Source organism: Erythrolamprus reginae, chromosome 1 (assembly GCF_031021105.1).
Source record: "Erythrolamprus reginae isolate rEryReg1 chromosome 1, rEryReg1.hap1, whole genome shotgun sequence".
Taxonomy (NCBI): Eukaryota; Metazoa; Chordata; class Lepidosauria; order Squamata; family Dipsadidae; genus Erythrolamprus; species Erythrolamprus reginae.
The window spans coordinates 142,018,175-142,034,023 of NC_091950.1; the positions used below are offsets into that span (position 1 = coordinate 142,018,175).

The 15,849-nt window shown below is 42.2% G+C and overlaps 1 protein-coding gene across 1 annotated transcript in view; it reads right to left on the reverse strand.

Moving 5' to 3' along the window:
- The window catches only part of DTX4 (deltex E3 ubiquitin ligase 4), a 52,514-nt gene that overhangs the window by 17,465 nt on the left and 19,200 nt on the right, over positions 1-15,849 (reverse strand). The window contains 3 exon segments of the mRNA XM_070726802.1: positions 1,238-1,399; positions 3,603-3,664; positions 8,763-9,525. Of these exon segments, the coding sequence (XP_070582903.1) occupies positions 1,238-1,399; positions 3,603-3,664; positions 8,763-9,525 (987 nt within the window).

Sequence of the window (15,849 nt, forward strand, 5' to 3'; positions counted from 1 at the left end):
ACCTGGAAGCTAAGGCTTACTATTTGTCAAACAGATGTGATGCACCTTGGGGAAAGGTCAGTTTGAAAAGGAAAAGCCGCATACCAGAAAGAGTGTTCAATACATCATGCTCACTACAGCTGGCTGGGAAAGCACAAGGCAGTGGCAGAGGGGTGCAAATCACCTGCTGTGTTAGGTCAATGTAGAAGAGCGTTTTGGAAGAACACTGGCTGGATATCTGCCACGGTCCAACCATCACCGGATACAGAAACGCATGTGGATGGAATCACAAAACGGAAGCGGGGAGGGGGAAGCGCAGGAGAACAAAATGCGTTGGGACAATGCCTGAGTGATAGTTACAAGGAACCAGGAGAGAAGAAAAGGGAGAAAGGTCCATAGACGGAGGCCTGCGAAGGCAGGAATATACTGTCACTCTCCAGAAGTAGACAGCCAAAAACATTAGGGAATCAGAAAGCCCGACTTACCTCTGCCAAAAGCCATAATAATAATAATTATTATAATAATAATAATTTATTGGATTTGTATGCTGCCCCTCTCCATAGACTCGGGGAGGCTAACAACAATGATAAAAACAACATGCAACAATCCAATAATAAAACAACTAAAAACCCTTATTATAAAACCAAACATACATACAAACATACCATGCATAACTTGTAATGGCCTAGGGGGAAAGAATATCTCAACTCCCCCATGCCTGGCGGTATAAGTGAGTCTTGAGTAGTTTACAAAAGACAGGGAGGGTGGGGGCAGTTCTAATCTCCGGGGGGGAGTTGGTTCCAGAGGGCCGGGGCCGCCATAGAGAAGGCTCTTCCCCTGGGGCCCTCCAAACGACATTGTTTAGTTGATGGGACCCGGAGAAGGCCAACTCTGTGGGACCTTATCGGTCACTGGGATTCGTGCGGTAGCAGGCGGTTCCGGAGGTAATCTGGTCCAAGCAGAACACACTCAGGCAGAAAAGGAAGATGCAGGTGTTTCACCAGCAAGCTTAACCTGTGGGGGTTTTTTTTTTACTTGCTTGTTTGTTTCCAAGGTACAGTTGGCGTCTTAAACGACTGTATCTTTCGGTTTCTAACTTCAGTCAGCACAAAGCCTGGTTTGGTAGGATGTCCGAAGAAGTTACAATGCACATCCTTTCTCCTTATGGGGTGTATATTTTGGGCAGCCCCCCCTTTCTGGTTTCGCCATTCGAATGAAGTGAAGCAATGGGAAGAAACAGAGACGCTCTCGTTCTTACCTTTCTTGGTCTGCTTTTTGGTAGTCTTACGGCAGGTATTGGAGATGCCGGGGATGGATTTAATGTCACTCTTGCTGACTGGAGGGGGGTGCAGAACAAGCTTTGGAGGTCGAGTCAGACAGACAGGGAGACCTGCAGCACTCATAAGTATCCCCGTGATTCCTGGCAGGAGAAAGAGGGTCCAAGCTTTTGTACATAGCATTTGCTTTATTTCAGTCTTGCACTTATGGGCTAGAATTTTGTTTCATCTGTGAGGCTATTTTACCCATTTATAGAAGAAATTTGCCAGTTCCAATTTTTTATAATGCTTTAAAGGAAACCAGAATATTAAATGCCGTATTTTTCATAGTATAAGACATGTATTTTTGGAGTATGACGCACCTTTTTACTCCCCAAAAGAGGGTGAATACTTGGATGCATCTTATATTCCGACTGTAGCCCCATCAGCCAGCCACACCCTTTGGCCTTTGCCTCCCAGCAATTTACCTCCTTGCAGCAAACAGAACAGAGCCTGATTAGCACAACTAACTGGTTATCAGCCTCCCGACGCATAGCTGATTCAGGCCTCTGCAGGCAGGCCACAGTATGGCCATGTGTTAAAACTGAAAGTGAAACTAGCTTCAAGGAGGCAAATTGCTGGGAGACAGAGGCAGAGGCATAATTTTATTTTCTTGTGCTAATGAGTCTGCTAAAACTGGATGCAAGGAGGTAAGTCAATAACTATAAATGTTTATAGAATGTTCAAATTATTAGACTTATTCTTTAAAGGCTGCTTTATTATTGTTCTAGACACTTGAACAAAATGAAGAAGTTTTTTTAAAATAAATGCTTGATCTGAAGAGGCCCAGTGCTATTGCATCTTCTTTTAAATAGCAGAAAATAATGTATACTACCAGAAAGCCACATCAAAGTAAAGAGTATAATCTGAAATGTAACAGTGTCCTGTTTTAGTATTAAGGCAGTTGAGTTAAACCCTGATTTAGTCATATTTGGTGTAAATATATTTAAATAACTGAGTTAGTGTGCCTGCATTTCAGAAAACTTTCTAGCACTAATATACTGCCATAATGTACATTTCTCCAATTCTTTGCTATTTCTGTGGGTCAGACACACATGCACAGAAATACACAACAAACAGTGTACATCATCTATGCTGTTTGCTGTTTGGCAAATTGCTGAGAGGCAGAGGCCTTTTTTCCTTGTTTTCCTCCCCCCAAACTAAGGTGCGTCTTATACTCTGGTGCATGTTATATTCAAAAAAATACGGTAATCTCATTACAATGTCATATCCCCTTAAAATGTTTGACTAAAATGCCATACTGGCCTCAGGGTTTCAGAAGGCAACTTTGAGGTTTTCAAAATCCAAACTTTTAAAACATGCATAACCATTATCAATATTTATTAATACAGTGATACCTTGTCTTACAAACTTAATTGGTTCTGGGACGAGGTTCTTAAGGTGAAAAGTTTGTAAGACAAAACAATGTTTCCCATAGGAATCAATGGAAAAACAATTAATGCGTGCAAGCCCAAAATTCACCCCTTTTGCCAGCTGAAGCGCCCATTTTTGTGCTGCTGGGATTCCCCTGAGGTTCCCCTCCATAGGAAATCCCACCTCCGGACTTCTGTGTTTTTGCGATGCTGCAGGGGAATCCCAGCAGGAGAATCCCAGCATCACAAAAACAAGCGCTTCGCTGGCAACAGAAGTCTGGAGGTGGGGTTTCCCATGGAGGGGAGCCTCAGGGGAATCCCAGCAGCGCAAAAACGGGTGCTTCGCTGGCAATGGGAGTCTGGAGGCGGGGCATCCCAGCCTCGGCGGTAAGTTTGTAAGGTGAAAATAGTTTGTAAGAAGAGGCAAAAAAATCTTAAACCCCGGGTTTGTATCTCGAAAAGTTTGTATGATGAGGCGTTTGTAAGATGAGGTATCACTGTACTCACAACAATACTAAGTTTGAGCTTAAATACATAGTTAAAATAAGTATTTTTTTTCTTTTAAAGTTCCACTCCCTCCCTATGGCAGGTGTACACTAGTTTTCCCTAAGCTTTTACTTTTTAGATGTGTTCTGCTATATATTTCCCTCTATCCCCAAGCAACATGGGCATTGAGCATCCCATCTTGTAGAATAGCCTTCCTTTTTCTGTTCCTCACCCAAATTTGTATCTTCATTCATGCATCTTCTCCATATCCCTCCTCCTTGAAAAAATAGAAATAATTGGCTCCCTTCCCCCTTCCATCAGTGTATCTTGGAAAAATCCTACAGAGGTCAGAGTTTCAAAATACCTTCCCACTTAAGGATCCCTTAGTTAAGTCAATCAAGCGCTATTAATGGTTACTCTGGTTCCATGGGATTTTTGCTCCCCTTACCTGCTAGGGCAGGATTGACTGGGCTTGAGCCATTGAGGTTTTTTACAGGAACTGTAGGGACACTATGAGAGAATAAAACACAGGTTATTAGACATGGAAAATGAATCTCTGTAATCTCTGCATCTCTGTAAAAGCTAGAGAATTAAGCATACATGGAAAGAGATTGTGAACAGGTGTCAAAGCAAACTTGGGATCCTTTGAAGGATGGAGTTGGAACCCTATGAGAACAAAGAGGAATCCTTTGTAACTTCTATACATGCTACATAAATCAGGGGGAAATTCAATTTATTTTACTACCAGTCCTGTGGGCGGGGCTTAGTGGGCGGGGTAGGGGAAGGATATTGCAAAATCTCCATTCCCACCCCACTCCAAGGGAAGGATACTGCAAAATGGGGCCATTCAGAGGTGGTATTTTCTGGTACTCTGAACTACTCAAAATTTCCGCTACCGGTTCTCCAGGACCTGTCAGAACCTGCTGGATTTCACCCCTGACATAGAGGCTGGAGAGAGTGTTCTACCTGTTCATTGATTCCTACATGTTTTCTTTAATATCCTAAAAATACCAGGCCTAGACAATCTAGCAGCAGCCTAAGGCATAAACATCCACCCTCGTTGATCTAGGAGATCTAGTCTGAGAAAGACAAGCAAGCAAATGGATCTTGAAAGAAGGGTAGGTAACAGTCATTAGCCTGTTAATAGGCAATAGGAAAATCAGTAGTAGGCACAAAAAACAGGTACTACTTAAAGGCATACATGTGCATGCCTTTAAGAGACTGAGAAGATGGTTAGATGTATAGTGATCACCTTATTCCAGTCAAAATCATCTGCCTGCCCAAGCCAATTACAGGATGAGTTTTAGGGACTGTCAGGCCATGGGAACGATAGAAAAACATTTCTTTTTAAGGGAAATATTTTCAGCATATTTTCTTCCTCCTATTCTTAATCTCAGTGTTGAATTTCTCTAAGAGCTATACCTTATGCCCTTCTAAAATTAGGATGGTATTATGTTACTAAAACATCCAGGTGCCTACCCAGAAATTTATATCAATTTGCCAATGAAGACCTTTTTCATACATTTCATAGACTCGTTCACTACTCTGATGCAACTGTCCAATGCCCAAATTCTGCCCATGCACAGCTAATCAGATTGGCAGACAGGCATTGACCGAATCTGTGAATAGGAGAATTGGCTGTCATCAGGCATTTTAAAGGGGAACTAGACAAATGCATGAAAGAGCTTCCTTCAAATCTTGGCTTCTAGAGAGTGAAAGGAAGGCTGTTGCTCTCCTATTCATTCTTGTGAGTTTCCTGAATCAAAATTGTTGGTCGGTGTTGGACCCAAAACACTTGAGCCGATCTACTGAGACTTTTACTTAATCTTGAATGTACTTTGAGAATGCGAGGAGTAGCAGATAACCCTGTTGACATGTACAAATTAATACATAAGGAAGTATGCATAGAATCGCTTTCAAAAAATAGTTTTGGGGTTCTTTTGGATATAGACTATGAGTAAGATTCCTTGTTCATTCAAGGAGAAAAAAAAATCTCTGCAGCATAAAATGGGATCGCATTATGAAAAATACAGACACTGTTCCAAGTCACAACAGCACTGAAAAATGTGAAGTGTGACCATTTTTCAGTAGCCTTGTGTAGCAGCCCCATATTCTGATCAAAATTCAGATGCTTGGGGAAGGGTTCATATTTATGACTGTTGCTGTTTCCCAGGGTCATGTGATTCCCTTTTGTGACCTTAAATGAGCAAAACTCACTTAACAAATGTTTCACTTAACAACAGAAATTTTGGGCTCAATTATGGTCATAAGTTTATTTATTTATTACTTATTTATTACTTAGATTTGTATGCCGCCCCTCTCCGAAGACTACCCGTAATATCATAGATGAAGACTACCCGTAATATCATAGATGAAAAAAAAACCCTTTAGAAAAACTTTCTTCATCTTTGTGTCATGCACATAAACTTCTACAAACTTCTACAATTTGATCAGTTTTGGGGGGAAAACATTCTTAGAATGTGTCCACATGCTAATTTTGGGGATCCTGTTTGCTCACTGCACCGTATAAAAGTTCCTGCAAAAACCATGCTTTACTCTCATGGAACATCCTCAATTTAGCTAGAAACTATGTGCGCCAATAATCTGGACTAACTCTGCTAGCTTTAACAAGGTCAGCAGAAACCAACCCAATCCATGGACATCTGCATGACACTGGGATGTTCAAAAGCTTCTTGAAAAAAAAAACTTGACATGAGCTTTGGAACACAAGAAAGTAGCCCATTCCAGACACAAGTTCCTGCTTTCAAAAGTAAATTTGCTCCCGAGACAGAAGTGCAGCAATTATCGAGGCCTCTGGAACAGGCAGAGATGGGAGATGTATGAGACAGAAAGGGCTGAGATGGGGCACCTTTAAAACTGGACAATAGTTGCTGTAGTTACAGATTAAGGAACTAACTGGAGACAGAGAATCCTCTAATCTGAAGAGAGAGGCATGTCTCGCCCTCCCCATTCGCCTGCCTTCTCCTCATTCAGCTCTTTAGAAACTCTGGTTGTGTCTCCCAGTTATTCACAGGGCTTTTTGTTCTGGGGAAGCATCGCCTTGGCCCCTTCCTCCCTTCCATGGGAAAGTCTTTTGAGAAGGGTCATGGGCAGGGGGGGGAGCAAGCAGCAACAGACGGCCGATGGCAAAACCATACAAAAGAGAAGGAACACGCTAATTAGATGTCCAAGAAAAGAGTGTTTTGGTCAAGGGAGGCCTAGCAGGAGGGGCATGCTGAGGATGGGGTACCTTCCAGTTTGGGCAGCAGCCTGAGAAAAAAAAAATTGTATGGGCCTTTTGATAGGAACCCACCCCAGAGCTGAAGGCTAAAGGAGAAGAATGTTTCACTTCCTCATTAACATTCAAAAGGGGCTTTAAGGCTTCGCCATTTTAAGGTTCAAAGGGTCTGTGGGATTTGATGAACAGGGGAAGGGAGTAGCGTCAGTCAATGTCAGTCCCAGCTTTGCCTTAGGAATTTTCTATCCTGCTGGTATTTGAGCCGAGATATATTTACAAACAACTTACTTCTGTTTAACCGCCAAGAGTTAGTTGTTCCTTCGGAGCTTCCCGGTATATCCTATTTTTCTGATAGGTTCTGTCTCACAACATGCAGCTGGAGTTGCCTCAGTAAGAAAACATCTAGAAGCCACTTTTCTTTCTATTCCCAAAGCACCTGACATATCACTCTTCAAAATTCAAAACTTTCGCCAAACCCATCCTAGAATACAGCTCATCTGTTTGGAACCCATACCGCATCTCAGACATTAACACCCTCGAAAATGTCCAGAGATACTTCACCAGAAGAGCCCTTCACTCCTCCACCTGAAACAGAATACCCTACAAAAATAGACTCACTATCCTGGGTCTTTAAAGCTTACAACTACGACGCCTTAAACATGATCTAAGTATTGCCCACAAGATCATATGCTGCAACGTCCTGCCTGTCAACGACTACTTCAGCTTCAACCACAACAACACAAGAGCACACAATAGATACAAGCTTAATATTAACCGCTCCAAATTGGACTGTAAAAAATACGACTTTAGTAATCGAGTTGTCGAAGCATGGAACTCATTACCGGACTCCGTAGTATCTTCCCCTAACCCCCAACATTTTACCCTCAGACTGTCCACAGTTGACCTCTCCAGATTCCTAAGAGGTCAGTAAGGGGTGTGCATAAGTACACTAGCATGCCTCCCATCCCGTCCTATTGTCTCTCCTGTATCTCATATATCGTATCTACTATTCTTCTATTTTATTCTTCTTATACTACTCTCATAATATCCTTCTATTCTCTAATTGATATATTCTATTCCTAAATTTTCACTTCTATTCTTTCTCTAATATATTTTACCCGAGTATAACCTCTATAACCTTCATTGTGTATTACTGTGCATTGGACTAACTAACTAACTCAGTGTTTCCCAACCTTGGCAACTTGAAGATATTTGGACTTCAACTCCCAGAATTCCCCAGCCAGCGTTCGCTGGCTGGGGAATTCTGGGAGTTGAAGTGCAAATATCTTCAAGTTGCCAAGGTTGGGAAACACTGAACTAACTAACTAACTAACTAACTAACTAACTAAATTTCTGCAAGGAGAATATCTCCATGGGCTATTCCTCATAAACCTTGAGGAACAGCCGCACTTTATAATCTATGCAGTAAGTTTCCTTCGTTCAGATATTTAGCTTGAATCAGAACCTGTTTGCATTACCTCCCTCAACACTCTCTCCAAATTTATTGCATTACATATTACCTGCATACTTCCATAGTCACCCCAATCTAATTAAATCAAGGGAGCGTTGAATTGGGAAAGGCCCATGTGCAATATTCCACAAACAAAGGTGGCCTTCCCACGGTCTAAATATGGATAATGGGAAAACAATACCGGGTGACACTGCAATGCCTCCATGTGAATAGGATGAGGGACATCAAGATATAGTATTAGGAGTGGTAAACAAGTATTTAAAGGCAGTTTGGTGCAATGGTTAAGACACGGACTAGAAGCAGGGAGACTGTGAGTTCTAATCCTGCCTTAAGATAACTGAGTGTTCTTGATCTTTCCCCCAACTAACTTCAGATTGTGTCCCCTTGTTCTTGTGTTCACAAGGGGGGACATGATCGAAACATTTAAATATGTTAAAGGGTTAAATAAGGTCCAGGAGGGAAGTGTTTTTAATAGGAAAGTGAACACAAGAACAAGGGGACACAAACTGAAGTTAGTTGGGGGAAAGATCAAAACCAACGTGAGAAAATATTATTTTACTGAAAGAGTAGTAGATCCTTGGAACAAACTTCCAGAAGACGTGGTTGGTAAATCCACAGTAACTGAATTTAAACATGCCTGGGATAAACATATATCCATCCTAAGATAAAATACAGAAAATAGTATAAGGGCAGACTAGATGGACCATGAGTTCTTTTTCTGCTGTCAGACTTCTATGTTTCTATGTTTGGGCTAGTCGTTCTTTCTCAGCCCTAGCAAGCAGACAATGGCGAACCACTTGCAAAAATCTTGCCAAGAAAATTGCAGGGACTAGTCAAGGCTGTTGCCAGGAGTCAACGCTGGCTTGAAAGCCTAAGTAACAACAAACAAGAGCGCTTACCCTGAGGCAATGAGAACGTGGGACTGTGCAATGGCCAGGCGCTGCAGATTGGTTCGGTTCAATGTATTAAGGCTGGCGCGTGTCACTTTGCCGTTGGCATTAGGAGGACTGGCGGGGGAGTTGCTCATGGTGAGGGCAGGCGTGCTGACTGCCTGCCTTCGGTTCACTTGGGACGCGAGAGTCTTCATAGAGCTACGCATGGTGGCTGTTCCATCTTGGGGCTTGTGAACCGATGCTGCTGTGGGGGTTTTGGCACTGCCAGAAAGGGAGACAGCTTTACGTGGCGGTGGAGGTTGAAGCTGCTGGCTAGCGGCAGCTCCACTTCCTCCGTTGCTCCCAGCTGCCACTGTTGCCTTGATGCTCATGACAAGAAGGCATTGCGGACAAGTGCAAGCAGGAGCAGGAGCCGGAGCCGGAGCAGGAGGCACGTTGGCTGCACCAGGGCTTGCTGGCCATGACTGAGATTTGGGCAAGGTGCCTGTGACCAGCGGGTAGACCATGTCCAGGCGGCGACGGACGCGGCGCTTGCGTTGGGTCTGGCGGTTGATCTGCCCCATCGTGCTGAAGTCAATGATGTAGCAGAAGCCGATGGAAGTGAGATCAATCCAGGGGTGCTGCTTCTCATAGGCGTGTTGGATGGTAATGCCCACTTCCATGTCGTAGGGGGTCCAGGAGCCGTTGTCGTTCTCCCACTCCCATACCACACCCTTGCCCGGGGCTGAGGAGGGGTCATAATAACTGCGCCGCACTGGGCGGATGGTCCCTGCAAAGGGAGAAATGGGAAAGTAATGTCAAAAAAAAAAGGGGGCAACAAAGAAGATAACATTACATCAAGCATACCAGGAAAATCACGCTTGGGAAAGAGGCATGTCAGAGTTTTAGGCAACTAAGGGGCGGGGGGGGGGGGGAATGTAGCACAGTAACAAAACATCATGTGCTTTCACAGACATTTATCCCCTAAAGAGGCAACTAAACGAAATCCAATGTTTAAGCTCTGTTTAATCTGCTTCTCACATGACAGCCCAAATGCTATTATTTCCAAGTTTACAAGTTCATCATAGATGTGGAATTATGCCGAAGATCCATGCATAAACAGAGAAGGGAACAACAGAATTTCTTGGCAAATGGGTTTTGAGGACAAATATCAACAAAACTGAACTAGTTTACTGACTCAATTTCCTTTCCACGTACTCTTTGGCCAGGCAAAGGGACTTGCAGGATAGCCTTTTTTTCTCCTCCCTTCCTTTGACCACCATGACCTCCTGGCTGAACATAAGACCACATAGCAATGACTTAGAAGTTTGAAATTGTGTTACTACCGTAACACTGAAATTGCACAGTCTGTGTACAAGTTAGTTAAAAATACGTTGCCACTTATTATTTGGACTTTCCCCACAGAACTTGTGGCGCAGGGGTGCAATTCTGAATTTTTCCCTACTGGTTCTGTGGGCGTGGCAGGGGAGGCTACTGCCAAATCCCCATTCCCACCCAAATCTGGGGCCAACCAGAGGTGGTATTTGCCGGTTCTCCAAAAACTACTCAAAATTTCTGCTACCGGTTCCCCAGAACCTGCTGAATTTCACCCCTGATGTGGCAAAAATACTAATATTGAGATGTGGAAGGAAAGGGAGGTTGGCTAAAGTTCTCTCTCTGTTTCTCTCTCTCTACCTAAAATGGTTCCCATAGGAATGAAGGAATGTTGCAGGATCCAATCAGAGTCAGTCTCGAGGACCAGAGCTTTATTCTTCTGAGCTTTTCCTGCTGGAGCCCATCTTCATGGAACTTCTCTCTCACCAGAATGTCAGAGAATGTCCCTATTGGGGTCATGGAACCCAGATTAATGCAGGTTGTCTCCACACTTTTACTTCCTCATACATGTGTCACACACAGATATCCCTGAGTGGTAATAGCTCCCTCTTCTCTCTGCAGCACATTTTTACGAGGAACTAAACAGATGTTTTTCATCTTCCTGTCACTTATTATTTGCTATTTTGCTGGCCCTTGCCCCTGCAACCCCCTGCCTCTCAATCCTCATGTCCTCTTTATCTGCTCTCAATCATTGTTCATGCTAAAGAGCAGGCTGGACCCTTTGAAAGTTAAAAGAGGGGGAACCAGGTACAGTTATCAGTGTTTCTCTTCAAATGAACAATCTGACACCCCCACCATCCCCCTGCCCTTAGGAACTGCTGAAATAACAACAGAGCACTGGGAGAGAAGAAAAAAATAAACATTGACAGAAAAATAAGGACATTTAGCTTCTGTTCCACCTATGAACATTTTGCTAAATACAGTTTATTCCTCCAGGATAAAAATCACCTGGAGTGTCACGTAAATAACCATTATTGGATAAAAGTCATTATACTATCAATGCGAACTATTCAGAATCCCAGCATCAGCTCTGGGCAGTTGTGTTTATATAACCAAAGGCCCCATCAGATGATCAGAGCTGGAATAATATAGAGATCACACCCAGTGACAAATATTTATACAAGCCACGGGGGATAACCCCTGCACCGAAGTTCCAGGGCTGGAATTAACCCTTGGTCTCCCAAAACTCTTTTGCCAGCAGTAAAGAGTGGCAAAAAAAAAAGGTTACTTGCAGAGAATGTGCGCCTTGATGTCTTCCACACAACTGTAATGTTGTGGGCTTTTTAGGTTTATTTCAAAATACAAAATACCTGTATATAGCTTGCCATTCCTCTCCCCTGAAAGTTGGTTTGGAAGAGTAGAGAACTGCAATAGATTAATTACCATAAATAGTAGCAATGAAATCCCAGGCTATTATAACAACAGATATATCTCAGGAGGTTGCAAATTTATTTTATATTTCAATAATTATACTCTGTAGTACCCAGATAAGACAGAGGCAGCCTTCTGAAAATGCTGACCTATTTCATCCAGAAAACTAACTAATGAGAATTCTAGTATTTTATCTATGCCTGTAGAGTCAGTTAATGGGTTTAAAGATAATCTGATTAGTTGCATTCCAGAACCATAATCCACAGCCTTTATATGCGAGAGACTATCCCAAGGAAGAAAGCAGTTGCTAAAAAAAACACAATCATGCTCCACAGCCTGGTTTTTTTCCATGAATATTTTGGAACAAGATTAAGATTAAGGGAGCAATGCAGTTCTCTACCACTTCTGCTCTAACACAATTGCAAGGGCTAGGTGCACATTTGCCGGAGCAAATTAGAAAGAAGGAAAAATACATAACCCTAAATCTTAATCATTTATTATGAAATATGTTGCTTGTATGATATATGTGTATATACAGGTAAGTCCTCATCTACAACTGCCTCATTTAAAGACCATATTCTGTTATGAAAGTGATAAGAACATAAGAACGTAAGAAGAGCCATGCTGAATCAGGCCAAAGCCCATCGAGCCCAGCATTCTGTGTCACACAGTGGCCCACCAATTGTCCTTGGGGATCTTGAGCAGAAAGAGAAGGCAAAACCCTCCCTTTCCCTAGACCCCCAACAAATGGTACTCAAGGGAATCCTGCCTGCCTCAACCAACATAGAGGTGGCACATGGAGATCCGTTTCAATAACCACCGATACACTTGGCATCCATGAATCTGTCTAATCCTGCCTTGAAGCTATCCATGCTGACAGCTGTCATGACCTCTTCTGGAAGTGAATTCCATAAACCAATGACCCTCTGGGTGAAGAAATATTTCCTTTTATTTGTCCTCGCTTTCTTACCTATGAGCTTTAGGGAGTGCGCCCTCGTCCTAGTATTGTGTGATAGAGAAAATAATTTTTCTCTATCCACCTTTTCTATCCAATAAATCCAATAAATCTAATTTATACACTTCGATCAAGTCACCCCTTAAACGGCGTCTTTCAAGGCTGAAGGGACCAAGGCGTTGCAACCTGGTTTCATAAGGGAGGTGCTCCATTTCCTTGATCATACTTGTTGCCCTTTTTTTTGCACCTTTTCCAGTTCCATTATATCCTTCTTGAGGTGAGTTGACCAGAACTGTACACAGTACTCCAAGTGTGGTCTCACCATCGATGGAAAAGTAACTTTACAATCAATCCTTGCATTTCCAACCTCTGCCTGTGGGTTTGTAAAGAAAAGAAGCTGAAGATCATAAGCACAGTTGCGGTTTCACTTAGTGGCTCTTTTGCTTAGTAACCAAGCTGCCAATCCCAACAAGGTCACTTTTTTCAGCACCATTGTAACTCTGAACAGTAACTATATAAACTGATAGTCGAGGACTATCTGTAACCATTTTGGGGGGACGGGACGTTCGCAGTACCACTGAGCAAGAGACTATTCAAGTCATATACAATACAATGTTTCAAGATATCTCAGAAGAATTCAACAAACACAATGAGGTTTTTAACACACTACAACTGTTAGGGGATAAGACACTTGTAAATCTATCTCACATGTAATTTGTTCCTGCATAATAGCCATGTCTTTCTCTCCCCACTCCCATTTCATCCCAATTTAAATTCTAATCAGAATTGAGCTATTCTATGCATCCAGTTAAATAATCTCTAGCTCCCGAAACATGCTTTTTAATAAAAATGTGTTAGTTGGAAAAGGTACTACTACGTTCCTCCTAATTTGGGGGCACCATGGACTTTCCTCCTATATTCCTCAATGGCTATTCTACACAAATTCAGATGATTTTATTTGGCAACATCAACACATCATGAAAAATTTGAATACTGTACTGGCATTACAGACTATTCAAATCAGTCGAGGTTTAGTCTATTTCTTTTAAATTCAACATCAAGAAAATAAGTATAAAAGTTGTGATTGTTATAAATATACTACACAGTACTATATAATTTATCCTTCCATTAAACAGGGAAGGCTGGAGTCAACATACAGCTTCCTTGGTGATTAATTAGACAATTTTGCATGTAATAATAGTAAGAAGAAGATGCATTAAAAGACCAAAGGTAGTTGCACAAGCTCACTTATATTGTTTGACTTGTATCTTGCTGAATTTCAATAATGGAGAGGTTTCTCTTGTTTCTTTGCTAAGCTGAAATTGAGCTCCTATTTTCTACTGTAGGATATCTTTAATGAAGTACAGTGGTACCTCTACCTAAGAACGCCTCTACTTAAGAACTTTTCTAGATAAAACCGGGTGTTCAAGATTTTTTTGCCTCTTCTCAAGAACCATTTTCCACTTACAAACCAGAGCCTTCGAAACTGTAACCGGAAAAGGCAGGGAGAAGCCTCTGTGGGGACTCTCTAGGAATCTCCTGGGAGGAAACAGGGCCAGAAAAGGTGGGGAGAAGCCTCCATGGGGCCACTCCAGGAATCTCCTGGGAGGAAACAGGGCCAGAAAATGTGGGGAGAAGCCTCTGTGGGGCCTCTCTAGGAATCTCCTGGGAGGAAACAGGGCCAGAAAAGGTGGGGAGAAGCCTCCATGGGGCCACTCTAGGAATCTCCTAGGAGGAAACAGGGCCTCCACCCTCCCTTTGGTTTCTCCAATTGCACACATTATTTGATTTTACATTGATTCCTATGAAAAAAATTGCTTCTTCTTACAAACTTCTCTACTTAAGAACCTGGTCACGGAACGAATTAAATTCGTAAGTAGAAGTACCACTGTATGTAGAAACTTCCAAACACCATTCCTTTATCTGTCATTTCTCTGCTGCATCTAACCCCATGGTATTATAATATCTGAAGGCACAAGTCTCCTGGGCAGAATTCCAACAAGGAAGTGAGGTAGAATATAAAATAGTATCTGCATACACATATACATTAGAAGCCGCTTCATAGTGCTTTTACAGCCCTCTCTAAGCGGTTTACAGAATCAGCATACTTTCCTCAACAATCTAGGGCCTCATTTTACCCACCTCGGAAGGATGGAGGGCTGAGTCAACCTTGATTTGAACTGCTGAACTACAGCTAGCAGTTAGCTGAAGTAGCCTGTAGTGCTGCACTCTTACCTCTGCCCCACCTCAGCTCCCCAAGAGTTCAGCTTGGGGAGAACAGAAACTAGAGTAGACGTGATTTATGATGGAGAATCAGCAAGTGATGAAAAGGTTAATCAGTCTTTCATCTCATCCATAAATTCATCTTCCAAATTGTGCTCCTCTATGTAATTTAAACAAACACAGGTTAGGATCACAAATTTGCTGGAATAACAGGTCATTCTTTCCACATTTACCCTGGGAAGCAAAAGTTGGCTCTCCTTGCTCTCATCATAGGACTGGAAATATTTTGACAGCCCCCCTACTTGATTGGCAGCTGTTTTGCTGTCTTGTCATCTCAATCCCGATCCGAGGAATAAAAGCTAAGCAAACAGTGATATAGATAACAATTGCCAAGATATTGCTGATTTTGACAACCATTTAACCCGGGAGAGTCTTTTGGGGTAACTCTTTGGAGTATAGTACATTTCTTGCAAAAATAACCAACATGAAAGGCGTCTTGCTGTAAGAGCAAAAGAAAAGTTAACAAAATTCCTTCTGCAGCTAGTTTTACCTTCATGAGGTGTTAAGAAATGCCAAAGAAAAGGAATTTCTTCAATGTCTTTAATAAACCAAGCAGGGCAGGAGAAGATTTAAGATCACCATAAACCATCAATTATTTGCAATTACAGTGTTCCCTCGATTTCCGCGGGGGATGCGTTCCGAGACCACCCGTGAAAGTCGAATTTCCACGAAGTAGACATGCGGAAGTAAATACACCATTTTTGGCTATGGACAGTATCACAAGCCATCCCTTAACACTTTAAACCCCTAAATTACCATTTCCCATTCCCTTAACAACCATTTACTCACCATTATTACTGGTACTCACCATTGAATAAGACACTTAGTGATCCTGATATTTATAAACATAATTATTTATTAACAATAATTATTTTTTTTGTTATTTATTTGCAAAAATTATTAGTTTGGCAATGACATATGGTGGGAAAAACCATGGTATAGGGAAAAACCCGTGAATTAATTCATATTTTTTGAAAAACCGTGGTATAGGCTATTCGCGAAATTCGAACCCGCGAAAATCGAGGGAACACTGTATTGCAACTGATCCCTTTGTTATAACAGTGCTTCTTTTGCCTCAGTTCACTCGGTTTCAATGTTGCAAGATCTCTG